The 22,559-nt window shown below is 39.9% G+C and overlaps 1 protein-coding gene across 3 annotated transcripts in view; it reads right to left on the bottom strand.

Annotated features, from left to right (window-relative positions):
• LOC112144669 (LIM and calponin homology domains-containing protein 1) overlaps nucleotides 1–22,559 on the bottom strand; it is an 80,250-nt gene that overhangs the window by 29,831 nt on the left and 27,860 nt on the right. Inside the window, exons 3-7 of one of the 3 annotated variants that reach the window (XM_036216322.1) lie at nucleotides 22,204–22,273; nucleotides 12,967–13,073; nucleotides 9,724–9,754; nucleotides 6,990–7,100; nucleotides 5,222–5,420 (exon numbers count right to left, since the gene is read on the bottom strand). In XM_036216322.1, coding sequence (XP_036072215.1) covers nucleotides 5,222–5,420; nucleotides 6,990–7,100; nucleotides 9,724–9,754; nucleotides 12,967–13,073; nucleotides 22,204–22,273 — 518 coding nt within the window. Of the gene's footprint in view, nucleotides 1–5,221; nucleotides 5,421–6,989; nucleotides 7,101–9,056; nucleotides 9,307–9,723; nucleotides 9,755–12,966; nucleotides 13,074–13,388; nucleotides 13,503–22,203; nucleotides 22,274–22,559 lie in introns of those variants that run through there. The other 2 variants (XM_036216324.1, XM_036216323.1) reach the window with 2 other exon arrangements.

Raw genomic sequence — 22,559 nt, 5'->3', positions numbered from 1 at the left:
GTATGTTTGTGGTGTTAGAGGTGTGTGTACTAAAGGGGTGCAGTTAAAATGGACAGGCAATTATTGATGACATCATCAAACAAAAGTGACGTCTGAAATATGAGACACTATTTTTCACAACTCTCCGTTTGGAGGGATACATGAAGCAGAAGAGAGAAGGGAAGAATTCAGATTGAGATTATGCTGTCATTTTCATTGAGGATTTAGAAAATTCTCATTTGCATAATAATTGGATTGCACTGTACATGTGAAAAATACCAACACATCATCAGTATTTGTTAATAATTGCATAAAGTTTATCATCAGAATCAAAACATTTCTTTACGTCTTGCAAATAAATATGTGCTTTGACCATCCGGCTATGATGACACAAGTGTGGCTGCAGCCAGCCCAAACATGCCAGCCATGCTGGTTTAGACAACCTGTCGCTTTAGTTTTCTTTGAGAGGTTACACACTACCAGGGTGGCTGTAGCTCTGACGTTCACTCATGAGTTCTGTCCCCCTGCCACAACAGCTGGATTCAAAACTCTGAGTCACTCTTTTGTAAAGGAGAACAAAAGCAGACCAAGACTAAAGACTACCGACTCTCAATCTCCCTCAGACTGGAGCTCCATGCAAGATCTCACCTGACTCTGTTCAGGTCATTGGACGACTGCACTGTGTTAAGGAGAGAATGGCCAGGGCCATGTGTGGGAGGTTTATGAGAACAACCTCGTTCCTTCAGTCAGAGCAGTGAAGGTGGTCGTTACTGGACCTTCCAACATTACCATGACTCGAAGCACACAGCCAGGAGAACCAAGGAGTGGCTCCGTGAGAAGCATATCATGGTTCTGAGTGAGCTAGCCAGTCTCCAGAGCTAAACCCATAGAAAATCTTTGGAGGGAGCTCAAAGTCTGTTTCTCAGTGACAGCCCAGAAACCTGACTGATCTAGAGAAGATCTGTGTGGAGGAGTGGACCAAAATCCCTCCTGCAGTGTGTGCAAACCTGGTGATTCTGCTTGAAATTTCATGGACAATCACTCAACAAGAAAAGGCAGCAACCAACAGGGAATAGTGGAACAAAAACAAGAACCTTCAATGTTGGAAAATGACACCTGCTACACCAACTCCCTCCGAGTCTTCTTTATCTGGTTCTCTTTTTCTTTTTCCACGTCTGCTTTTTCCTGCATACTGCATTCCAGCAGCTGAGCATAAATCAGCAGATGGAAAGGCTGTGTTTACCAAGCAGATAACATCAATCTTGGCTCAATTTGCGTTCTGAAGCTCGTACTGACAAATTTTAGCCTGGAGGGAAGAAGAATTTATCCAGGATGCCACAGTGTCTGTCTGCACCACATTTTAAAGACGACTTTCTTTGAAATGTGAGTGTTAACACCTGGCTTTCCAGAGGTACACAGCTCAAGGACTTTCCCTACTTGTTGTGTAAAATTCCTCAGTAAAGTGTCCTAACCTAATCCTCATGGAGGATCAGGAAGCCAGAGCTGCAATACCAGTCAGATTTTTATATTCAAAGCAAATGACATTTCATTGATTTAGATTTCAAAACAAAAGGAAACTGAAGCTCAGCTTCAACCAAAATACCAAAATGTTCTCTGGAAGAGGTTCAGTTATTCCAGCAATTCTGCATGCCATGCTCCATAATAGATTAGATTTACTTTACTAATCAAATTCTATAAATTCAATGTAGCTAAACACACATTTTACAATTATTAGCCCAGAAGTTCAAGTTTTTTTGAAGCAGAAAGATGCTTCAAAGAACTAAAGCAATTATAGCATTTTGAACCAAAGGTGTGGACTCGAGTCACGTTTTAGAATCCAGTCAGACTAGAGTCACGAGTTTGATGCCTACACTCGATTTAGACTTTAAAGGGGTCATACCATGATTTTCTTAAGTCTTTCAGAGTGAACCATATCCATATATATGATCATATATCACATTTGGAACACTAAAAAAACAAATTATTTATGAAATATTAGTTATTTTTTGTGAGTTTTTTCCTACCTAGAAGTAAAACGGCTCGATTCCTGAAGCTCTGCCTGCTGCGTGTGGCTGCCGCCTATTTCATAACATCATCCTAGAGTCTTTCTTTCTTTGTTTCTCCCATGAAAGTCAACAGTATCCAAGTTTTTTCAAAGATGGATGCACATACCATATCTCTGCCTTTCGTAGGCTCAGCCATCACTACACTGGTCCACAACACAAGTACTTGACGTCTTGATGACTGTGCCCACCCGGAGCGGGGATGGTGTCTTAAAGGAGTTGTATTAGGTTTAACATTTCTGTTTGGAATCCTTCTTCTCTTTGTCTTGAAAAGAGAATTTCCCGTTAACTCACTGTCAAAATATGTTTCTGCCTGTGACCCCATGACATATATTTGACAGTAAGTTAACAAGGGAAATTTTGTATTCAAAATAAAGGAAAGTTTTATTCTTAATAAAGACAAATTATATCCACAACATAAACGTTAAAATTCAAACTAAATGTTCTGTTCATATTTTCTTGTGTGAGTTTTGGAGTCAAACTGTATCGCTATGGATTTTATATTCTTCCTCGGTCCAAAAACGTATATGCCGTGTTTATAAAAAGATGCTGACATGAACATTTATGCCTCGTCTGGACATCACATGCTGACGAATGGCTAAATGACCCGCCTCCTCAAAATTTGACGTTTTGGGTGAACCCAACTCTCTGTTTTAGGTTGGGGAGCCCTGTTTTAATTGTCAAAAAACAACGAGTTGGGTACACCCAAAACGTCAAATTTTGAGGCGGAGGGTCCTTTAACCATTCGTCAGCATGTGACGACTCGGGAATGAGCATGTGTTGGTTGGTCTGGATCTGTTTGCAAAATCTGCATACTTTTCAATAGGATGTTGCGCCCCCAAAATAACACATGGTACCAGTCAGGCTTAAGGGATGATTTACTATGTGCTGGTTCCACGCTGCTCCAGGCCTTACAGAACCACAGTAGTCATCAATATGCACTCAGAGCAGAAGGGGCAGGGGGGTCTGGTTCAGTGTGATGCATGCAACATAACACAAAATGTGATTGAAAACTTCTTATGGAATGAAGGTGGAATGAATTAGAGCATTCAGCAAAATATTATTCGATGTTTTAGTGAATAATGATCGACAAACCTTCTCTTTAAACAGCTTTTTATCATCACAGTCCCGCCTTTATAAGTGATTTCCAGCCCAGACGGCCTGTTGACTTTGTATTATTTTAAGTGTTTACACTGACTTTATCAAAAGATGAATTCATATGGAAAACATTTGTGTTTTGAAGTAAAATACTTCCTGCTTATGGTCATCACATTTCAGACTAAAGTGGGTACTTCAGTAAAAAGTGCAGAAAGTTCATATCAATGAACATTTATCCTTAAAAACATCACAAAATAGTTATCCACACAAGATTGAGCAACATGACATTTGGCAGGTAGCTAATATCATGTGTAAGCATTCAGCAAAAAGTTATAAGCCATATTTTTGTTTAAAAAATAATTAAAAAAAACAAAAGAAAATCCTTCATTTACCTTGTTTACTCACCCAAGTGACTATAAAAACACAACAAACACATCAACTACAGAAGCCAGGACAAAAACTTTTATTATAATTCCTTTTTAGTGACAATCACGGCAACATTGATCTGTTCATGAATGTGATATTATTCCAAATCTAAGCCAGAAATGTGCAAAAATTGCATTTATTCTTGTAACAGGAACCTGAATGCAAAACAAACATCTGAGACTCAATTTCCAAAACTTTCACTGAAAAATAAAAGTTCTGCAGCTGTACTGTCTGTCCTGTATGATAGCACTTCCATCAAGACAGTTTCCATTATGAACAAAAGGGCGAGTGATGTGATAGTGACCCCCCCACCCCCCCTCACTCTGCCCCTGCTGTAGCTACTCAAAGCTACACATGAGGAATCAAAATGGAGACTTGGGCAACAAACAGATCTGTCATTTTCAGTTGAATTGGCAAAATTAAATATTTGGATTTTCTTGACAAAGGAGGTTTTGGGTATATTCTTATGACGGTCATGTTGAATGTTGTAGCATTTAGCTCAGCTTAAACCGCGTTGCATGCACTACATTTTCATAATATTGCTGTAAAACCGGCGTGCAACAGGGAAATGGCCCTTTTGCGAGCTTGCCACACTAATGAGGTTCAAAATCTACAAACTTTAAAACATTTTTTTTTTCACTAGTAGCTTGGTCGGGTATCACCACCCCTGCAAAGTTGATGGCCACCACAAAGCTGTCTCCTGGTCTGAAAGCGTGCAGAGTTCTTTAGAGACACTCAGATTTCCAGGTCAAGATCTGTTATCAAAAACCAACCATCATGGATCAACTCCTAGTTACATCTTCAGTCAAAGAACCCGTTCACGTTCCATCCACAGTTGGAATGACACTTTTTACTATACACATCTAACCTGAAAACTCTTTCATCATTTGAAAAGCACAGCACCTGCATGATCAGTCTAAGCTAGCGCTGGGTATCGATTATAACTTCCAGAAACGATTCGATTCATGAGAGCCTGATTTCCAGATTTTTTTTTCAATTCTTTCAATTCTTAAATTCAATTTGGAGTTTACACATTTACACACATTTGTTTAGAAATACATTAATAATCTACTATACGTTTTGATTATATTTATGTTAATTTGATACAGTTCAATAAAATGTATCAGTGAAATAATGAGATTGTTAATATCATCCAGTGTTACATGGATTCTCTAAAGGAGAAGTTCTAACTAAAATGTTCAGATCATTAACATTGGAAACATTGTTCTGTTTCTCCTGGAGGACGTTTCAGTTTGGACACTAGGTGGTGATCACGCTATAGCTGTACACCTTATTCCAGAAGAAGACAGAATGAGAAAAAAACAATGTTTTAGACCACAAATAGTTACTTTAAAAATATTTCCTCACAAGAGTTTGGAAAATTCATGTCTGTGAGTTTATAAAGATGTTCATTTAGTCAATGTATGTTAGGTCAACCGAGTGTTAGCATTAGCCGTTCTATGGGAAATTCTATTAAATCTTAGCATCAAGCTAGAGGACTTTAGCTTTAAGTGCTAAATCGATTTATATTTTTATAGATTGATTATTGATCTATTAATCTTAGATCAATTCAAATCGATTAATTGATTTTATTAATCCAGCCCTAGTCTAAACTAGATGACAAATTTTAGTATTTCAAATGAACCCTTTCTTACCATCGCTACTGCCGCGGACAACCAGGACATCTGGTGATGGTGTCTGCTGTGAGCGAGAACCGAAGGAGTCCAGGCTGTCGAATGAATCCTCGCGCCCGTGACGCGGCGGAGACAGAGAGTCGCTGCGCTCAGAGTCCCAGCAGTCGATATAGCCACTGTCCCGGGTGCTGCAAAGTGGGCTTTCCGTGTCCTCTGCCTCCTGAGAATGTAAGAATGTGTCAGCACACACACAGACTTAAAATGTTCCACATAAAGAAAGAGACGGACTTCTCTGAGGTAAGTCTTGACATTTTTACAAACACAAAAAATTAATTCAATTTCAAATATAAAATCATCACTGAACTCATCTCTCTCTGTAGTACTCTCTTATCTATTCAGCAAACAACCTTTGTGAAGACGTGGACTCGACCCAGAACCCAGGGGGAGACCAGTGTTACAGAAAAAAGCATCAGAAATGTGATCTGTGGTCTACTTGGAATTTTCCTTGAAGGAAAAAGAGGTCCAGGTTCTTATGGGTTCAAATCTTCTCTCTTGAAATGTTCCACCACTCGTTCATGTGGCTTTATCACTTCTTGAAACAGTTCAAGAGAGAACATCACATTCCAGATCCCATGACTCAACTTCAAGACTACAGCGCCTGGAGAACGCAGAACCTTTACTTACAGTGCAACCTTTGTGAAGCTCCTCTGATTTCTCCTGCCGGCATGAGCTCTCATTCCACTCTTCACATCTGTGACCTGCCTTTCTCTGCCTTCATTTGACACGTTTCTGTGTCACTAATGGAAGGAGTGGAAGCGTCTTTCCCGTCTACCTTCCTTTTCCTGATCTCTGTTGTAGGCCTCATGAAGCACTTGTCTTTAACACAGTGACGTCACAGCCGTGTTTCAGTGTGAGAGCATCTCTCTCTAATCAGAGATGTACATGTGAGTGTAAATTTGATGAATACTGGCTTGAATTTAAGACAGGAGATAAGTCAGGAAACAGGGAGACGTGGACTTGTAGGGTCAAGCTGAACTGATCCCTCAGGGTTTTTACCGCTGCAGACAGAAAGTGTTTTTCTAAAGAAATGATTAAGCTGAAGCTAACAGAGCGCCTGGACCGCATATCCACCACCTTGTTGACTTTAAATCCTACATTTTGTGAGGCCAGTTTTTAAGTGGCAGTATTGTTTAAGGAAGCATAATGATAAGGAAGAACTTTTTTCTTTTACTTCTGATAAATGTTTTTCAATTTGTTTTTTCCATACATATGAAATTTTTCCATAATCATTCATCTGCAACGTGCCAACATCTGGGAACTTGAGCTGGCAGTACTTTCTCAGAGAAAAGTTGTGACTGTGTGGAATAAATTTCATGGGGATGACATCATGGCTGTAAATGCGCTTCACAAGGAGAATTTTTGTCAGAGTGGATCCAGTTTTCAGTCTTTTTGGACAGGGCTGCTAACAGGTAGAGTGAAGAGGCTGAAGTTCCCTTTTTGATTGATTTTTTATGAAGGTCAAAAACAGATTTGGAAAAAATGAAGTTGTGTTTTTCCACATTTTGAGAACCCTCTGGACACTTAACACGTATACTGACTCCATCACAAAGTGCTCCAACAGAGGATGTGCTGGCTGGAGATTCAGTTATTGCAGGAATTCAATTTTATTTCTTCTTCTTTTTTTTTACACAAAATCACTTTCTTAATTCTGCTTGTTAAATCTTACCAGCTGTACTCTCCGAGCTACATGCACTTCAAACTGTTGAGAGCGAGCTTAACTAAAACGAACCTTTCGCATTTGTGACAGCAGAGCCTCAAACTCTTTCAGGTCCAGGGTTGGCCCGCTGTAGGAGGTGCAGCTGTTGGCAGCGCGACCAAGCCAGTAGATGGTGATTAAAACCTGCAGAAGACATCAGGACAGCACAATCTGAGGCTGATGCTGTCAATGATTAAGAAGAATAAAATAAAAGAAGAAAAGAGCCATGAGTTCAACTCAGGATCAAGTCAGAGTCATTATAACTACCAAACGACAGCCTTTATTCTTTGGAGGAATCAGGAAAATGTCTTCAGAGAGTGTTACTGTTGTTTTGTTTGTCACTAGAGATACCAAAGTTTCTTTACAAAACTGAAATGCATGCTGGGAACAAGGTTTTCAAATAAATGTGCAGGTCAGTTGACAGCTTTCTGTAATCATGACAGCGAACACTGTAGTATATCAAAAGATAAATAGTTTAAGAGGCTAAAATAGAGACAACGCTGACACACAAGCTGATTTATTTTCTTTTGGAGCACAGCGGCAGCTTCAAGTATTTCAATCGTAAGTATGTTTATTTACCAAACACCTACAGTGTATGGAAAACTAAAACTCTTGTCATAACTCGTTTTATTTGAGGAATTACTATTCATTTGTTGCTTGTTGTTATTGTGTGTTCTCTAGGGACCAAATATTGTAACTAGTAACTGGATGTAACATTCACAAAAGCTTATGAATGCTATTAACCCGAACCCTTGGTAACGCACACACTGGTCTCATTGAAATCCTCCAAACTGAATAACCCAGAATGACTTAGAATACATTGTTTTATCACGATATTTCCTTTCACTTTTACTTGGTTTGATCTTTCTTGGATATTTTTAGCCCCTTGAGACAACTTTGTTTATGACAGTGAATAAACTGAACTGAATCAGCTGAAGGGGCTTCTCTGATCTTCTGCCGACATTACTGCCCTTTTATCCCAAAGTGAGTTTTTAGTGTGAGTGGGGAATTGAAGCTTTTCAAACAGCTAAACCCTGAGTCACAGCGGCCCTATGGATGGATCCAGACCTCTCAATATACTCATCACACCAATGACAATCATACGTTCCATTTTCATGGCGTCCCCTGAGGTGGATGTGGAAGCCTCAGGGGAACTGAAGCACACACCTGCACCCCCTTAAGATGCAGGTCCTCCTGTCTACAAGCTTCCACAGGCCCGGACAACCCAAAACCTACAAGACTCGTACGGGTCGACCCCCGTCTGTGTACATGTGAGGGATGCAGAATAAACAGGGCGACACGGAGATCAGCAGCTCTGTAGCTCTGCTGGCAAAGAGCTTCCAGCTATATTTACAGTGTCCATGTCAACCAGCACTCCAAGGGATTTGCGTTGATAGGAAAGCTCAGAGTCGCTTAGTGTCTTTAATTAAGTCCTTCTCTTAGTGCAAACACTACAAGAGCTTAACTTGCCCCTCACAAAAGAAGTATGATACTGTTGAATTTTGCATTAAGTTCATATGCTAACAGCAGCAGAACTGCTGGTTCACTAGAATAGAGCACACTCAGGCCAACTCCCACTGGAAGTGGGTCAGACACATCCATTTCATTTGCTTTATTGATCTTCAAACACACCCACATCAAATCTGACTACACAACCACTATAAACAGCCTGCAGCTCTGCAGCTGCCACATCAAGATCAGCTCCCATGTGTTCAGGTACAGCAGTACATGTGACGTGCACACACACAAGTTCAACACAATCTGTAGTCAATAACTATACGTATCACTTAGGAGCTTCAATATAGACAAATGATAATCAATTTGGTTATCAGCTGTATTGCCACTAGCTTTTAATATATTCTGTCAAATAAAGTGGAATGTAACCTATCTTTGTTTTTAAATATAGTTTCTGGACGAAATGACTTATCCTAACAACAAATAATGCTAGCAAACCGAAAATAAACTAAAGAAAATATGATGCTCCACTTCTATTCTCATGCAGGCAAGCATTAAAGCAAGCATCAACATACTCATAGTAGTGTATGCAGATGTTTGTTTTTTCATGTATGCCACTGTACGCTTTTTGTTTAAAAACTTCACCTGCTAAAGAAGGACTAGGGTGCTCCTTTAGCTTCCCAGCTCTTTGCTAAGCTGCACCTTCAACCCCGAATCATTAGCTTCCCTTCAACACAGGCTTTCTCTCTCTGAGTCTGACGTGCTGCAGAGATCCTTTAGAGTGCATAGGCAGTTCCACGGTGTGGTAACCTGGATACGCTGCAGGCAGCCAGGCATCCAAGATCCATTTCTGACTGCTGATGCAGCCAGGGTCCCAGTGTTTGGTCAGCTAAATGAGCTAGCACAGATCTACAGCCCCACTGTCACCTTGTTCAGTGCTCAGCAGCATCAGAGCGAGAGGCAGACAGGCACGCTGCAGCTGCTCTGACTGCAGGGTGGGCAGGGCCAGCGTTAGGCGCTCCGGCTTAAAGAGGCATTATCAGGAAAACACCGTTTTTGGACAGATTTGAGGAAAAGGTGAGTGCAATGTGGCTGTACCAGCAGTAGATTCTTCAAAGCAAGGCCAAAAATCCATGACATGATAAAAAAGTCATCAATGCAGCAATATTTTCAGAAAAAAACAGCAGTAAGACACCAAGTTTGACTCTCTTTACTAAACTGAATGGTTTGGTAAAATAACATTAAATAGGAAACTGAACACAGTGAAACAGAAAATACATGAAATAGAAAAAAAGTCAACAATAAAACTTACATTCTTGAGTCTTCGACTACAGTCACTTCCCCTGGTGAATAAAGAGAAGGAGAGAGACGAGATACTTTAGTGTAGGTCTATGAGGCTGAACACAACATCTCATGTCCACATCAAGCAACTGAATCAAGCCTTAGAGGCAGAGCTGAAGCTCTCTCAGGCTGTCTTTTCAAATCTGACACTACATTTGTGTATGAAGAGACTTCTCTGACTGGTGTCTCAAAAAGCAAGAAGGAACAAGCAAACTGGTCGTCGTTTTTAATTAAACTTTAAATAGCATTCATTATTCTAATGCTAATCAGGAGACAAAGACAGATGTACAGAGTGACTTCAGATGTGGAGTTTGGTCACAGAGAGCATTAGCCTCCTATAGACACAGATGTAACCAAATACACACAAAGATCTATGGATACCTGTCAACTATAAACGGGAAATCGAATGTTTGAAACTGAGTCCAGCAGACTTTTTTTTAACAATGAATTAGAATAATGAAGGTTAAGAAAGTCCAAGCACAGAGAAAAAAACTCGAGAAAACACTTCCACAGAGAGGAAAGCAGTAAAAACGGAGCAGACAAAAGCAGAAAAAGGTTCAGATTATGAGTAAACTTTTTTTATATTTAAAGAATATGCAAAACTATTGGCTCTTCAGCCTAAAAATCACCATGCCCAACATTTTAAATGCAAATTTCCCGTGAGTTAAAGAGGCAACAGGAAGAGGGAAGCGAGGTAAGCCGGAAAAGATCTGCAAAACTCTTCCTCATCTCTAACCTCTCCTCATCTGAACACACGTACACGTGTACTCGTGTCTTCTCGCTGACATGACCTTGTTTGAATCCAAAACTCAGATTCTTCATATTGGTTTAAAGGGGGAGAGTATTTGTTGTTTCTTATTGATCAAAGACCAATTTTCTGCTCTGTTACACATATAAATGCTTTAAAAATCCTACAAGGAGAATTCTGGATTTTTTTACATTTGGTCTCTCACAGTTGAAGTTAGAGGTTAAAGGCCCATCACTTGTCATACACCTGGGTGTGTGACATTTGACCTGCCCCTTCAGAGTGTAGGAACATTCAACCACTCAATACTATTCATTTATGTTGAGTCAATGGGTCCAATTTTAAGAGCATTTGATATGACTCTATTTTAAATTTAAGGTCACAACCTGTCAGTTTCAGGGCAGACACTCTGCCATTAAGCCGCTCAGCTGGTTAGTAAAGTATCTCTGATGAGTGTTACAGACCTTTCTCTTTTTTAAGAGGAACTAAAGTGTTCTGTGTGTGTACAGAACACTTTAGCTCATGCTCTTTTTGAAGTTAAGTTCATCATCTTTCACTGCTTTTGTTCATGTCAGCACAAAAAACTTGAATGGAAACTCGTTCTCTTATCATTGTTGACGGTTACTCTTGCTGGAAACTGATCTGTTTCCATCAACACAAAGAGGCACAGAGAAGGTTTCCAACCTGAGCTCATTCTGAACCAGAACTTTCTCTGTCTCACAGAGGAATTCGAGGCTGATCGAGAGGTGAGGAAATAGCAATCTGCACTACGAAGGGTTACACAACCAGTGGAAATAGTCCAGGACCTCTGGAACAATGACACTACAGTTTCCTCTCAGGTGTGTTCATGCCACATACTTCCTTTCTACTCCTGCTATACTAAAGCAAATTTGTGGTAGATTTTAGGAGGAAAATCAACCTTCCAAGACTTCACTGATTAAGAAGTTACCTGTTCCATCAACTCAGTTTCTGGGCACTAATCTACTGGAATTATCATGTTAAAAACTAAAAAGTTAAAGTAAATCAAAGAACATAAACACTGGAGCTCTGGTGTTAAAGGGTTAAGAGTGTGTGACTTTGATAACGTCATACTTACAATAAAACAGTATAGCAGAACTAACCAGAAGAGTTGCATTACCTGAGATAATGCTAGTGTGAATGCTTTTTGCTGGAAGTAGTTACTGAAGATGCTGAAGCTTTTTGCTGAAAATAGTGAAGCAATTCACTTTAATTGCTGAAGGGATTTGCTGAAAATCCAAAAGCTATTTGACTGGAAATTTCATTAAAGAACTATTAAAAAGTGCTGAAGTTGACCTAAATTTCTGAAAAAAATTGTAGTAAAATTGCTTAATGCCAATTTTGCAAAATTATTTAGTGTGTTGCTTAAATATGAGTTAAACACCAAATTGACCCAAAAAACGTTGCAGATGCCAAATTAGCGAAAAAAGCTAACCCGTTGTTTAAATGCTAGCTAAACTCCAAAATAGCCCAAAATTCCTCAGTAAACTAAATCAGTCAAAAAGTTATCCTGTTGCTAAGATAAAAACTAAACTCTAAATTAGCCTAAAAAACCCCAGTAAATAGCAAATTGGCCAAAAACGTTAATTACAATAAAAGATGAAAAAAGTACCCCATGAATATATTTAAAGGTTTGTTGCTAATCAACTTAAAATGTTGAAATTTGAAGACTTTCTTATTCATTTCCTATGGGGCACATTTTCATCAGTATTTCAAGAACTATAAAGTTTATGAATACCAAAAATACCAGTAGTAATGTCCTGAAGGAGCTGAATGTTTAGATACTAAGATGTTGAAATCTCTGACAGTGTGATTGAGTTTTTGTGTGCTGAAAAACCAACATTAATGAGCAGGAGAATCACTATAGAGTGAATGATTACTAACATTAGGGATTCAACAATATTCTGTATAAAACCAAACCGTTCAATACGCGTTCAACAATTCAATACGACATTTTTCACAATAATCATTTTCTTATTCAGTACCACTCTGAGGTACCCGCCCACTCTTTCCCTGACAGAAACTACCTTGCCCCTGCTGCAGTAGTTGGATAATAAAAGTTTTAGCTAAATGCTAAAAACAACTGAAATACTTATTTTTTTTGCAAAAAAAATGTAAAAGTACATGAATAAATGACTGACTGCTAAAGGATACTGCACTTTACTTGTGTTGAGTAAGTCAGCTCTAATTATTTTGAACTGGTTCAGTTTAGATTGATTATGACATCTCCTTACAAAATGAATCATCATCTGTGGAATAGTAGGAATTCAGGGTCTATTTCTTGTTGCTCAGTACATATTGAACCGTGAAGCTCCGATCGAGGTACGTATTGAACCGGGAGCAAACTATCGTTGCGTCCCTACTCCACATTCACATAATTCATTAAAACAACTAAACTGTTGAAAGGGATACACAAAGGGTGATAAGGAGACACAAATGTATGACTCATACTTGGCAGTGGGGCGTGTGGATGTGTCCTGCAGGTCTCCAGGGTCGAACAGCTGAGAGCCCTTCAGTCCCAGTTCCTCACAGCCACGCAGAAAGGCGGTTAGGTTGTCCTGTTCAAAAATCACATACGTTGAATGAGCACAAACCAAAACACAAAACCCTGACCTAAACTCCACTCCAACTGCAGAGCTTCTGTGGTAGCTAAACATGTCATGAGCTGCATCTGATCTGACAGACACATTGCATCCCCCTGTGTGTTGACCCAGCTACTTTATAAACTCAAAAAGATTTAGTAACTGTAGAAAAACTTAAAAATGAATGCACAGACACACACACTACAAAGACAAACCACAAATCCGATTGTGGAGCTTTTCTGCATTTCCTCCACAACAAACTCTGTACAGGAAACGTACAAATCTGGATACCTGCTCAACGAAAAAACAGCAGCATAACTTCCAGTCCTGTTTCTGCCTTTGCAGAGTTAAGGTCTTTCCTTTGGCTCCCGTGACCCACCTGCTTTTCCTCACCTCTCCTTTTGGTTCCCTTTCTTTCACACTGACCCTGTGGCTAGAGTCTTCCTCCCTCCTTCCCTCCACTCTTTGTTAAATGCAACCTGAGCCAAGTTCTTTCTAGTTCCCAGGTTCTCAGTCTTTGTTTCTCAGCCCCTATCTTTCACAGGAACAAAACCTAAGCCCTTCCCTCTCTTTCCCTCTTAGGGTGTCACCATTTCCTCTTGACTAAAACGGTCCTAAGGGTTCACCCTCTCTGACATCCTTCATATGAGCAAAATGTGCAGATATCTTCATGAACATAAAAAAGGAGTTTTTGTGCATTTTTATGAACAAAATGAGACAAAGGTGCCCACTGTAAGTGCACAGACACAAACAGCTGAAAATCCTTTTCACTACTGGCAAAACACTATCTCCAAACCCACCCTGCAGCTTCCTGAGCTGTTGGGCCAGAGCCACCTCTGCAAATGGAGAGGCAACCCCACCCTCAGAAAAACAGAGTCACTCCCACAGCCTGCCTTTTCAGGAAGATTTTAAGTGTAATAAACCTCACAAAATCAAATGTTTTAGATGTTTTAGTGACTGCAACACCAGAAACACAAAACCATCAATCCAAACAGTTCCAGCACTTCAGTCACTCTCAGGAATACAAAGTAAATGTTAATACAGCATGCATTAGCAAAAAAATAATAAGAAATGATAAGAACAAATTTCAGGCACTTAAAGTAGAACCAGAACTCATCACCAGTGGAGGAATTACTAGCATATAGGTTTAAGACAACAGTTTTTCATGGATTATTAGCATGATCATCACATTCAGACGTCAGAAAGGATTTGTATTAATGTATGTGGGTTTATACTGTAAAAAATCCTCTATTCAACATCGTCAGTATTTATCTTGTAAATACTAATCTGAACACTTGAGCAGTTTAAATAAGTACCCAGACACATTGATTTATTAAGGTTGAAAAAGCATCCAATTTATTAAATTGAACAACATTGACCACATTTTTATAGTGTCTGCAGCAATCTTTAAGTTGTAACACATAACCTTGAAGTAGTAAAAGGTTTTCCATCAGTATTTGAGGAAACTCTTCATCAGGTTAGCTCTCAAGTCAGAATGTGGTACGTAAAATTCCTGTTTTCCCAACAGAGGAGCTCTTTCTTCATGAAGTTCGTAGGTGTAAAGAAGGAGTAAAGAGGGCTCTTTGAGGATCAATTCATCCAGCTAACTTCTCATGTTTCCAGGAGCTACTGTTTCATAATGTGTGAAACAAACAAGACCTGGCAGCTCATTAGGTAGTATTAGTGAAGAGGACAAGAGAGTGAGTATTTGGTAAAATGTGCTTCTGAAAGAGGGGAATGTAAACGTGGGTTGGTTTACAGGTCACTGCCTCAGGAAACGGGTGTTTGCTACAAAGAAGTCACTGACAGCAGAATGTTTTTCTACCACGGTTGGAAGCTTGAAGGCGAGCTTGAGCATCAAGCTCTGCCCACTTTAAAGAGGCCCTACCATGAAGATTCTACTTTTTGAGGTTTTAAATGCATTTTACTGTTCATTCCTCTCTATAAAGAACCCCAAAGCAGTATTTTGATCTGTTCATGCATTTAAGAGTAATCCTGTAAAAACCTGCTCTGTCTGCAGCAGCCCCTCCCATACCCACGAAAACGAGCGGATGGAAACATGCTGACATCATGATGCCGACAGCTCCCTCCAGGAAGAGTCTGCTATGACAGCTCCGCCCAGACTAACACAACACTCAATTTATCCCCTTACCAGTAATAATCAGCAAAAAACTTTCATTTTAGATGCAGAATACCGTATATCTTCCAGTTGTGTCCAATCACGCAGCGCTGCCACTGTGACCCCACCCACCTATTTAAATACTGCGTGTTTTTTTGCTTTTTTTGAATAATACTTTAAAGTTTCACACAATGTCCAGTGTTAGCCTTCATGACCGGGTGATTTTAATTAATGCACACTGTAGGAAAAAGGTTGCTGAGGTAAAATGAAAGCGTTATAATGATCCCCGTGTTTCGAAACTGTTGCTGGTGAGATTATAGCTGTGACAACATGGGCGCGAAGAGCGAAGTTTATAAGCGTACACTTGTTATTTTTTTATTTTGGGGGGGGGGGGGGTCAGACTTTGGCGTCACTAGCATTAATGAAGCTATGCTTCCACATGCTGATCTTTTTCACCAGAACTTGCTGGGTGCTTGCCCTAGGACCGCGGTGCTGGAGTGGACCCCAAACACAGCCTCACGGCTGTCGAGTGCCTTATATCTCTTAAAATTCTAGTCATTCTTTCGTGCCTGGGTGCATTGTTTATGTGTCTGTGTGTGAGGAGAGGGCACAGGGCTTGGTTTTTGTTGTTCTCTTTTTTTTTGGAAGGAGGCTGGATAGCTCAGTTGGATGGTGTAGGACCTGGGTTCAGCTTCCAGGCCAGCAATGAGCTAAAATCCAGACAAACCCCTTCATGCTGCAGCATAACTTGATCTCTCCGTGCCTTGATAATACCGGATTGTGTAGGGATGGCCATCCGGCATAAAACTCTCTGCCTAACCACCTGTGGGAATCAGTGAAAGCTGATTCACTGTCGAGATCCCTGATGGACAGGCTGAAGGGAGAATGCCAACAGAGTTGTTCAGGAGAATATTTCTAATTGGCACTTCATGTCATAAACATTGCTGACCCCCGGTCTGGCACAGCCATGCAGGGGCCACTTATGTGTTGTGATGCAGTGTAGCGATGGCCAGGCCAATTAAACAGATATATCGTTTATACATCATCTTTGAAAAAGTTTGGATTATTTTCGTGGGAGAAATATAGAGATGCTGCCACTGAATGTTGTATACTTGTATAGCGCTTTCTACACTCCTTCGAGGGCCCAAAGCCCTTCACAGTCACAGACCCATTCACCCATTCACACACATTCATACACTGGTGGAGGCTCCGCTGCCGAACACTGGCCCCAACCTCCCACCAGAGGCAATTCGGGGTTAGGGGTCTTGCCCAAGGACACTTCGACACATGGACGGGCAAGGCGGGAATAGAACCTGCAATCTTCCAATCAGGAGTCGACCGCCCTACCGCTGCACCTCGGCCACAGACTCTAGGAAGACGTCATGAACCGGACTGCAGGCACACTTAGCGGCAGGCGGAGCTTCAGGAATCAAGCCGTTTTACTTCCGGATATGAAAAGACTCACGAAATATAACTAATACTTCATAAATAATTCATTTTTTAGTGGTCGAAAAGTAATACATGATCATATATATGGATATAGTTCAGTCTGGTAGGCTTAAGAAAATCATGGAATGGCCCCTTTAAATCATCTGCATTGGAGATAACATGGGGGAAGAAGTGTAATTGTGTGAATGCTTAGTTAGCATTCACAGTAGTGATTCTGCTGCACCTTTCCATACTTTTTTTGGCACGCAAAAACTCAATCACACTTTCAGCGACTTCATCAATCTTGGGAACAAAACGTTCAGCTCGTTCAGGACATTACTACATATACTCTTGGTGTTCATAAACATTATAGTTTTTGAAATATTGAGCAAAATATGCCCCATAGAAAATGAAAGTGAAATTGCTCAAATCTTTCATGTACTTTGTGTACTTTGAAACTTATGAACTTCTGCATACTTTCAGCTAGAGACAACATTCAAACTTTAAGATGTTGAGCAACTACTGGGTTTTTAGTGTAATTTGGAGTGCAGCTTTAATTTAGCAACATGCTAGCTCTTGTTGACTATTTTAGACATCTTAGACTATTTTATGCTAATTTGGACATTAGCTAATATTTTAACATTATGCTAGCTGTTTTGGAAAAATGTTTCCTTTTTTTGTTTTTGCTAATTTGGCATTTAACTAGTATCTTAGTAAGATTTAGACTTCAGCATTTTCAGCTATCAGCTCCAGCATCTTGATCTTCAGCTGTCACAGCTTACAGGCTTCAAACTAGCATTATCACAGGTAATGCCATGTATCCAGTTAGAACAGTGTACCAGCTCATACTATCATAATTCCTAATAGAAAATATGAAAGAAGACAAGCCAAAGACAGCATTGCAATCAGCAGTGTTTCTCCAGAGAACTTTTAAATCCTCTGATGTCAGGAAATGTTTTTTTTTTTTTAAAGCTAAGGCCTGAGGAGATATTGCACCACCACCACACAGAAGGTTTGGTTGTCCCTGCTTTAAACAACCTTGTCTTTTGTTAAACAACAGAAGATACACTTGGTTGTGTCCTCCTGGCTTCATAAGTCTTTTCTCTGTACTCACAAAGACTTTCTATCGGGCACCTGTTGATGCAGTTTATTTTTCCCTGATAGAAACATGGAAAGAGTGGCATAAACAACTACAGTCTTATTTTTTCCGCACCACTCTCATGGGGGCCAGCGCTGTAAACAAAACTCACTATAAAGCTGGATTTCCTAAAAAGCTCCAGTCAAACTGGCCAAAGTTCATTGCCTCAGTCTGTGAGGCTAAAGATCAAACTAGAGTCTATTTGGCTCATCTAAGGTTTTCAGAAAGGGAAGTTTATGGAGGTATTTGCTTTTGCTATATTTTAAATACAGAATAATATCTCTTTATTTCTTATAGAAATCTTGAGTACGCGTCAATGTATATAACATAAAACCTCATCATTCTATAGAAACAGGCGATTTCAAATGGCTGTTGATCAGAACACTGAACACACATGTAGAACAGCACTGAGACTAATCACAAAAAAGCCACAACTCCACAGAGACTCGTTTCCACATTAGCCTTAAACAGGAAGAGGGAGGGGAGAAGGCTGTGTTTTATTGTGATTGTTCAGATAGCAGAGCTCTTGTTTACGTGTTTCTCACCTCTATAATCACAACCAAGAGGAAGAAAAATATCAGTGCTGTGAAACAGGAACTTCAGAGACAGGATTATGAAACTTTAAAGGTCTCATTGTTTAGTGATGAAGTCTCTCCCAGATGTTACTTTCTTATCGAGTTGAGGTGTTTGGCCAAATCCGTATTCTAACCCCGCAGCTTCTCCCCACCCCTACACTTAGCCCTCCAAACGGAGAGCTGTGGAAACTATTGTTTTCAAATGCAGACGTTACTACCACTTGATGATGTCATAAAAAGTCACCGGTCGACGTAAGCGCCTAGCGGCTATCCGGCTAGCGTGTCTAGTTCAGGTTCTGGAGAAGAGAAGATGGTATCTTCACATTGACTGCAGTCAAATGAGCCGCCGTTCACATTTCTGTGGTCAAATCAGCATCACTGGATTTTTGGTGTGAGTTTCATCCAATACTTACGGTAGCAGGACTGAGAACGCTGGAAAATCTCCACCAGACTCCACGGAGCTTCTTGATGTGACCACGGAAATGTGAACGGCGGCTCATTTGACCGCAGTTGGAAAGGATTGTAAATCAATGAAAGAGCATTTTGATGTTAGCTTTGATTATTTTATCAAGAACTCTGAGAAACCAATGATTGAATGTATTGATCACAGTCAATAAACATTGGAGAATTAGCTAAAAGAGTCTTTGGTGAACTGGAAGGAGAAAGAATCAGGATTTTGGAGGAGGTTCTGTCCATGAAGATCTTTACTTCCTCGTCCAGCTGACATCCGGATCAGAACCATACGGCTGGAGATTACCCAGATTGATGGATGTTTTTATGTAGCAGCGGTGAAGATTTATGCTAGAGAGACACAGAGCTATCATAATCAGACAGGAGGGGGTCAGGGGCAGAGCTACTCAGCTCAGCTCCAAAAGCCACGCCCCCTCAGAGGAGATTTTGGAAACAGAGGCTTCAGATCAACATGAAACACGCTTTTGAAGAGATTTAGGTTGTGGGATTTTGGTTAAAAATTCCGAATCATAATTAAAACACTACTGGAATTTTTTTTAAATAGAAAAATTGTCATGGGTAAACTTTAAAATTTCAAAAAGTTGATTTTTCGTGGTATGGCCCCTTAAAAGCCTCACTTCAATCATCATTTTGTCGTGCATGGATCTATTTGTCTGCAAGCAGATGCATTGGAATGGAGGGAGCTTGAGGGATACCGACAGCAGCATTTTTTGTTGTGACCCTGGGTTCATACTGCATCCGTTCTGGCTCCGGTGCGGACGCCCGAGCGGTCTAGCAATCCCAGATGACTCACATTGGCTACAGAAAGGCTGCGGTCCTGCTGCAGCCACAGGCTCTGCTGTCAACTTCACAAAACTCTGAACTCGTGTAGATTGGCGCAATAACCCACCATTTATAGAGGAAGTACATTACAACACCCCCCCAACAATTAACGAGGGTTAGGGACTGGAGACATCTGCGAATACGGACAACACATGCCCCCTTCTCAACCCCCCTACCGATCCATCCTCATCAAAAACACTTCTGATCATTCCTTGTAAAACATTTCTTAAAGAACATTGGAGTATTGCTCAGCATAAAGAGTTTTTTCCTTATTTAGAACAATAGGCTGCATACTTTACATGGGGACTGTCAAAATGTCTCTCTGTGCCTTAAAAACAGAAGGGTGAGCTTTCTCCTTCATCAGTTAACCCTAGTCCAATCTTATGGGGTTTGGATGAACCCACCCTTATGTTGATGTGTGATCCCCCCCATTAAAAATGTGGTCAAAGGTGGACAGAATTTTATGTCTGCCACGGACACCAGTGATGATTAAAAATCCTATAAAAAAAAGTTCAGGACATTGTCTTTGGGGTCTGGAGGACCCCACTTTCAATGTAAACATATCTATGATAGCACAAGGGTTAAGTGCGGAGGGCATCTTCTTTTAAAATTTGCCAATTTCATCCATCTTTTATTCGGGAGCTCCCGAGTATGATGACCTGAAACCTGAAACCTGAAATGATGTGAGACTTACAGCACTTGACCAATCCCAAAATTCAACTGTTTTTACCTGTAGGGGGCGCACAAATGTTTTTTTAATATATTTTAAGGAATTAAACAAGTTTATTTTAAATTGTCAAAAATTTAGCAAGGACCAGCAGACAGCACTTTTAAACCCTCATTTATAGAAGTCAACAGACAAAAAAAGTTTATTTGGGGTTTGGTTACCCTTTAAGCAAACCAAATATGTCCAGTCTGAATATACCAAAATGCTTTAGCAGAGGTGGGACCAAGTCATTGTTTTACAAGTCAGAGTCAAGTCTCAAGTCTTTGTCCTCAAGTCCGAGTCACTCCCAAGTCAAAAGCAGTCAAGTCCCAAGTCGAGTCACAAGTCCTGCCATTAATGTTTCAGGTCCTGTAGAGTCATTTCAAAAACAGAGTAATATTAATTCCACAGACCATGTGTGCTTTGAGGAACTGTATTTTGTAAACATGTTCTGTAAATTCCCACTGAGCTCATGCATCCCCACTACAAAAATCCAAAACAATTTCCTTTTAACAAAAACCCAGGTCACCACATTAGAAATGTGATGAGTCGGAGATGGCAGGGAACCAGGATTGTCTGGATGTTTAAGGGGCCATACCATGATTTTCTTAAGCCTTTCAGAGTTTCAGATTTGATTGGTCAATCCAACGTGGCCCTAATTTGATTGGATGTTGGACCGACACCACACATGAATGTAAACAAAAAGAGACAAACAAACAGGTTTTCACGATGTATTTTTTAATCCTTGGATTTTGGGGAAAATAGCAAGTCTTTCCCAGTCAAAGGGCTAAAGTCCGAGTCAAGTCACAAGTTATTTATAATCAAGTCTGAGTCAAGTCACAGGTCAAGAGGTCTGAGTCCAAGTCGAGTCTAAAGTTGTCAAATTCATGACCCGAGTCTGACTTGAATCCAAGTCATACAACTCGAGTCCCCACCTCTGTGTTTTAGAAGTATTGGCATATGCAACATTGGTTACTGTTGATCAGCGGCTGGGTGGCTCAGTGGGCTAGGTGAAGGGCTAAGCCGAAAGTGAACTACGACTAACATTGATTACTGTTGATAATGTTTTTAAATGACACAGTATGAGAAAACTGTAAGTGTAGATAAAAGTCCCAAATTTTTATGGTGTTGGTTCTTTGAGTAATTCATTCCCAGCCCAGGTTCTGTAACTATGGTTTGTTTGGAGATTTAACCTGAATTTTAATGACATGGCTTCTTCCTTCTGTACAAACTTTTCTGCATAACAAATATTGACTTATTGTTGTGTTTTAAAGTACACTTTGTTTTTTGAGTAATTAGAAATCTGTAAGTGAGAAGCTGCCTTTCCCCCTAAGCAAAAATATTAACTGAAAATATTTTTTTTAAAGATACATACTTTGTAACTTAAGTATAGGATCTAAAAGACAGAGAACACAGCAGAAAAGTCAACTTTTGCAACATTCTTCATTTGTGATTGGAGATCTTCCATAAGGACATTACAGGTCAAGATAAGCAGCTGTGTTCAATCTTGGCTAAAGCATTTATTCCAAGTAGTTGATATTGTGAGGGACTACCATGGTAATACTGTTGAACTTTAGGATATTTGTTCCTTTATCAGTCTAAAGTCACTACTTGCAGTCAATGACATACTCAAATTTGGTTATGACCATCAACTGAAATTGTTTAGATTTTAATTGTTTTTAATTAATCACTTCCGATGAATATGAATGTGTTGACGATAAAGAAGATGAGTGCTCACACACAAAAAACACAAGTAGGATAGCAAAAAAGCATTCTGAAAACATGAAGCAGCAGGAGTGAGTTGCTCTGAGTTTGAGAGGTGTAAAGCACAAGGTTGAAGGTCTTACCAAACCAGCTATGGGTGTTGGCAGCCTGTTGATCTTCTTCACTAGGCCAGGCTTTATGGAACTCAACAACCTTGCAAAAAACACAAAAGAAAATACAGAAAATGAACACAAGTAATTAAATAGAGTTATGGCCTTAAGATCTTGAGACAAATTTAACCCACTTCTAGCTAATCATTCTAGCTCCAAAACAAGAAATATGTATAATATATATAAATCTGAAACAAGAAAAAGAGAAAATATAACTTTGGAGAAAAATCAGAAGAAGTCTTAGTGGAAGGAGTCTTGAAGTTCATAGTGGCATCAAGGTGATCTACAAAAGCGGATTGAAGCTTCAGACTACCTTTTGTGTCTGTGTG

Source organism: Oryzias melastigma, linkage group LG2 (genome assembly GCF_002922805.2).
Source record: "Oryzias melastigma strain HK-1 linkage group LG2, ASM292280v2, whole genome shotgun sequence".
Classification (NCBI taxonomy): Eukaryota; Metazoa; Chordata; class Actinopteri; order Beloniformes; family Adrianichthyidae; genus Oryzias; species Oryzias melastigma.
Note: the sequence above shows the minus strand (reverse complement) of the source record. Positions and strands in the feature narration are given on the sequence as shown.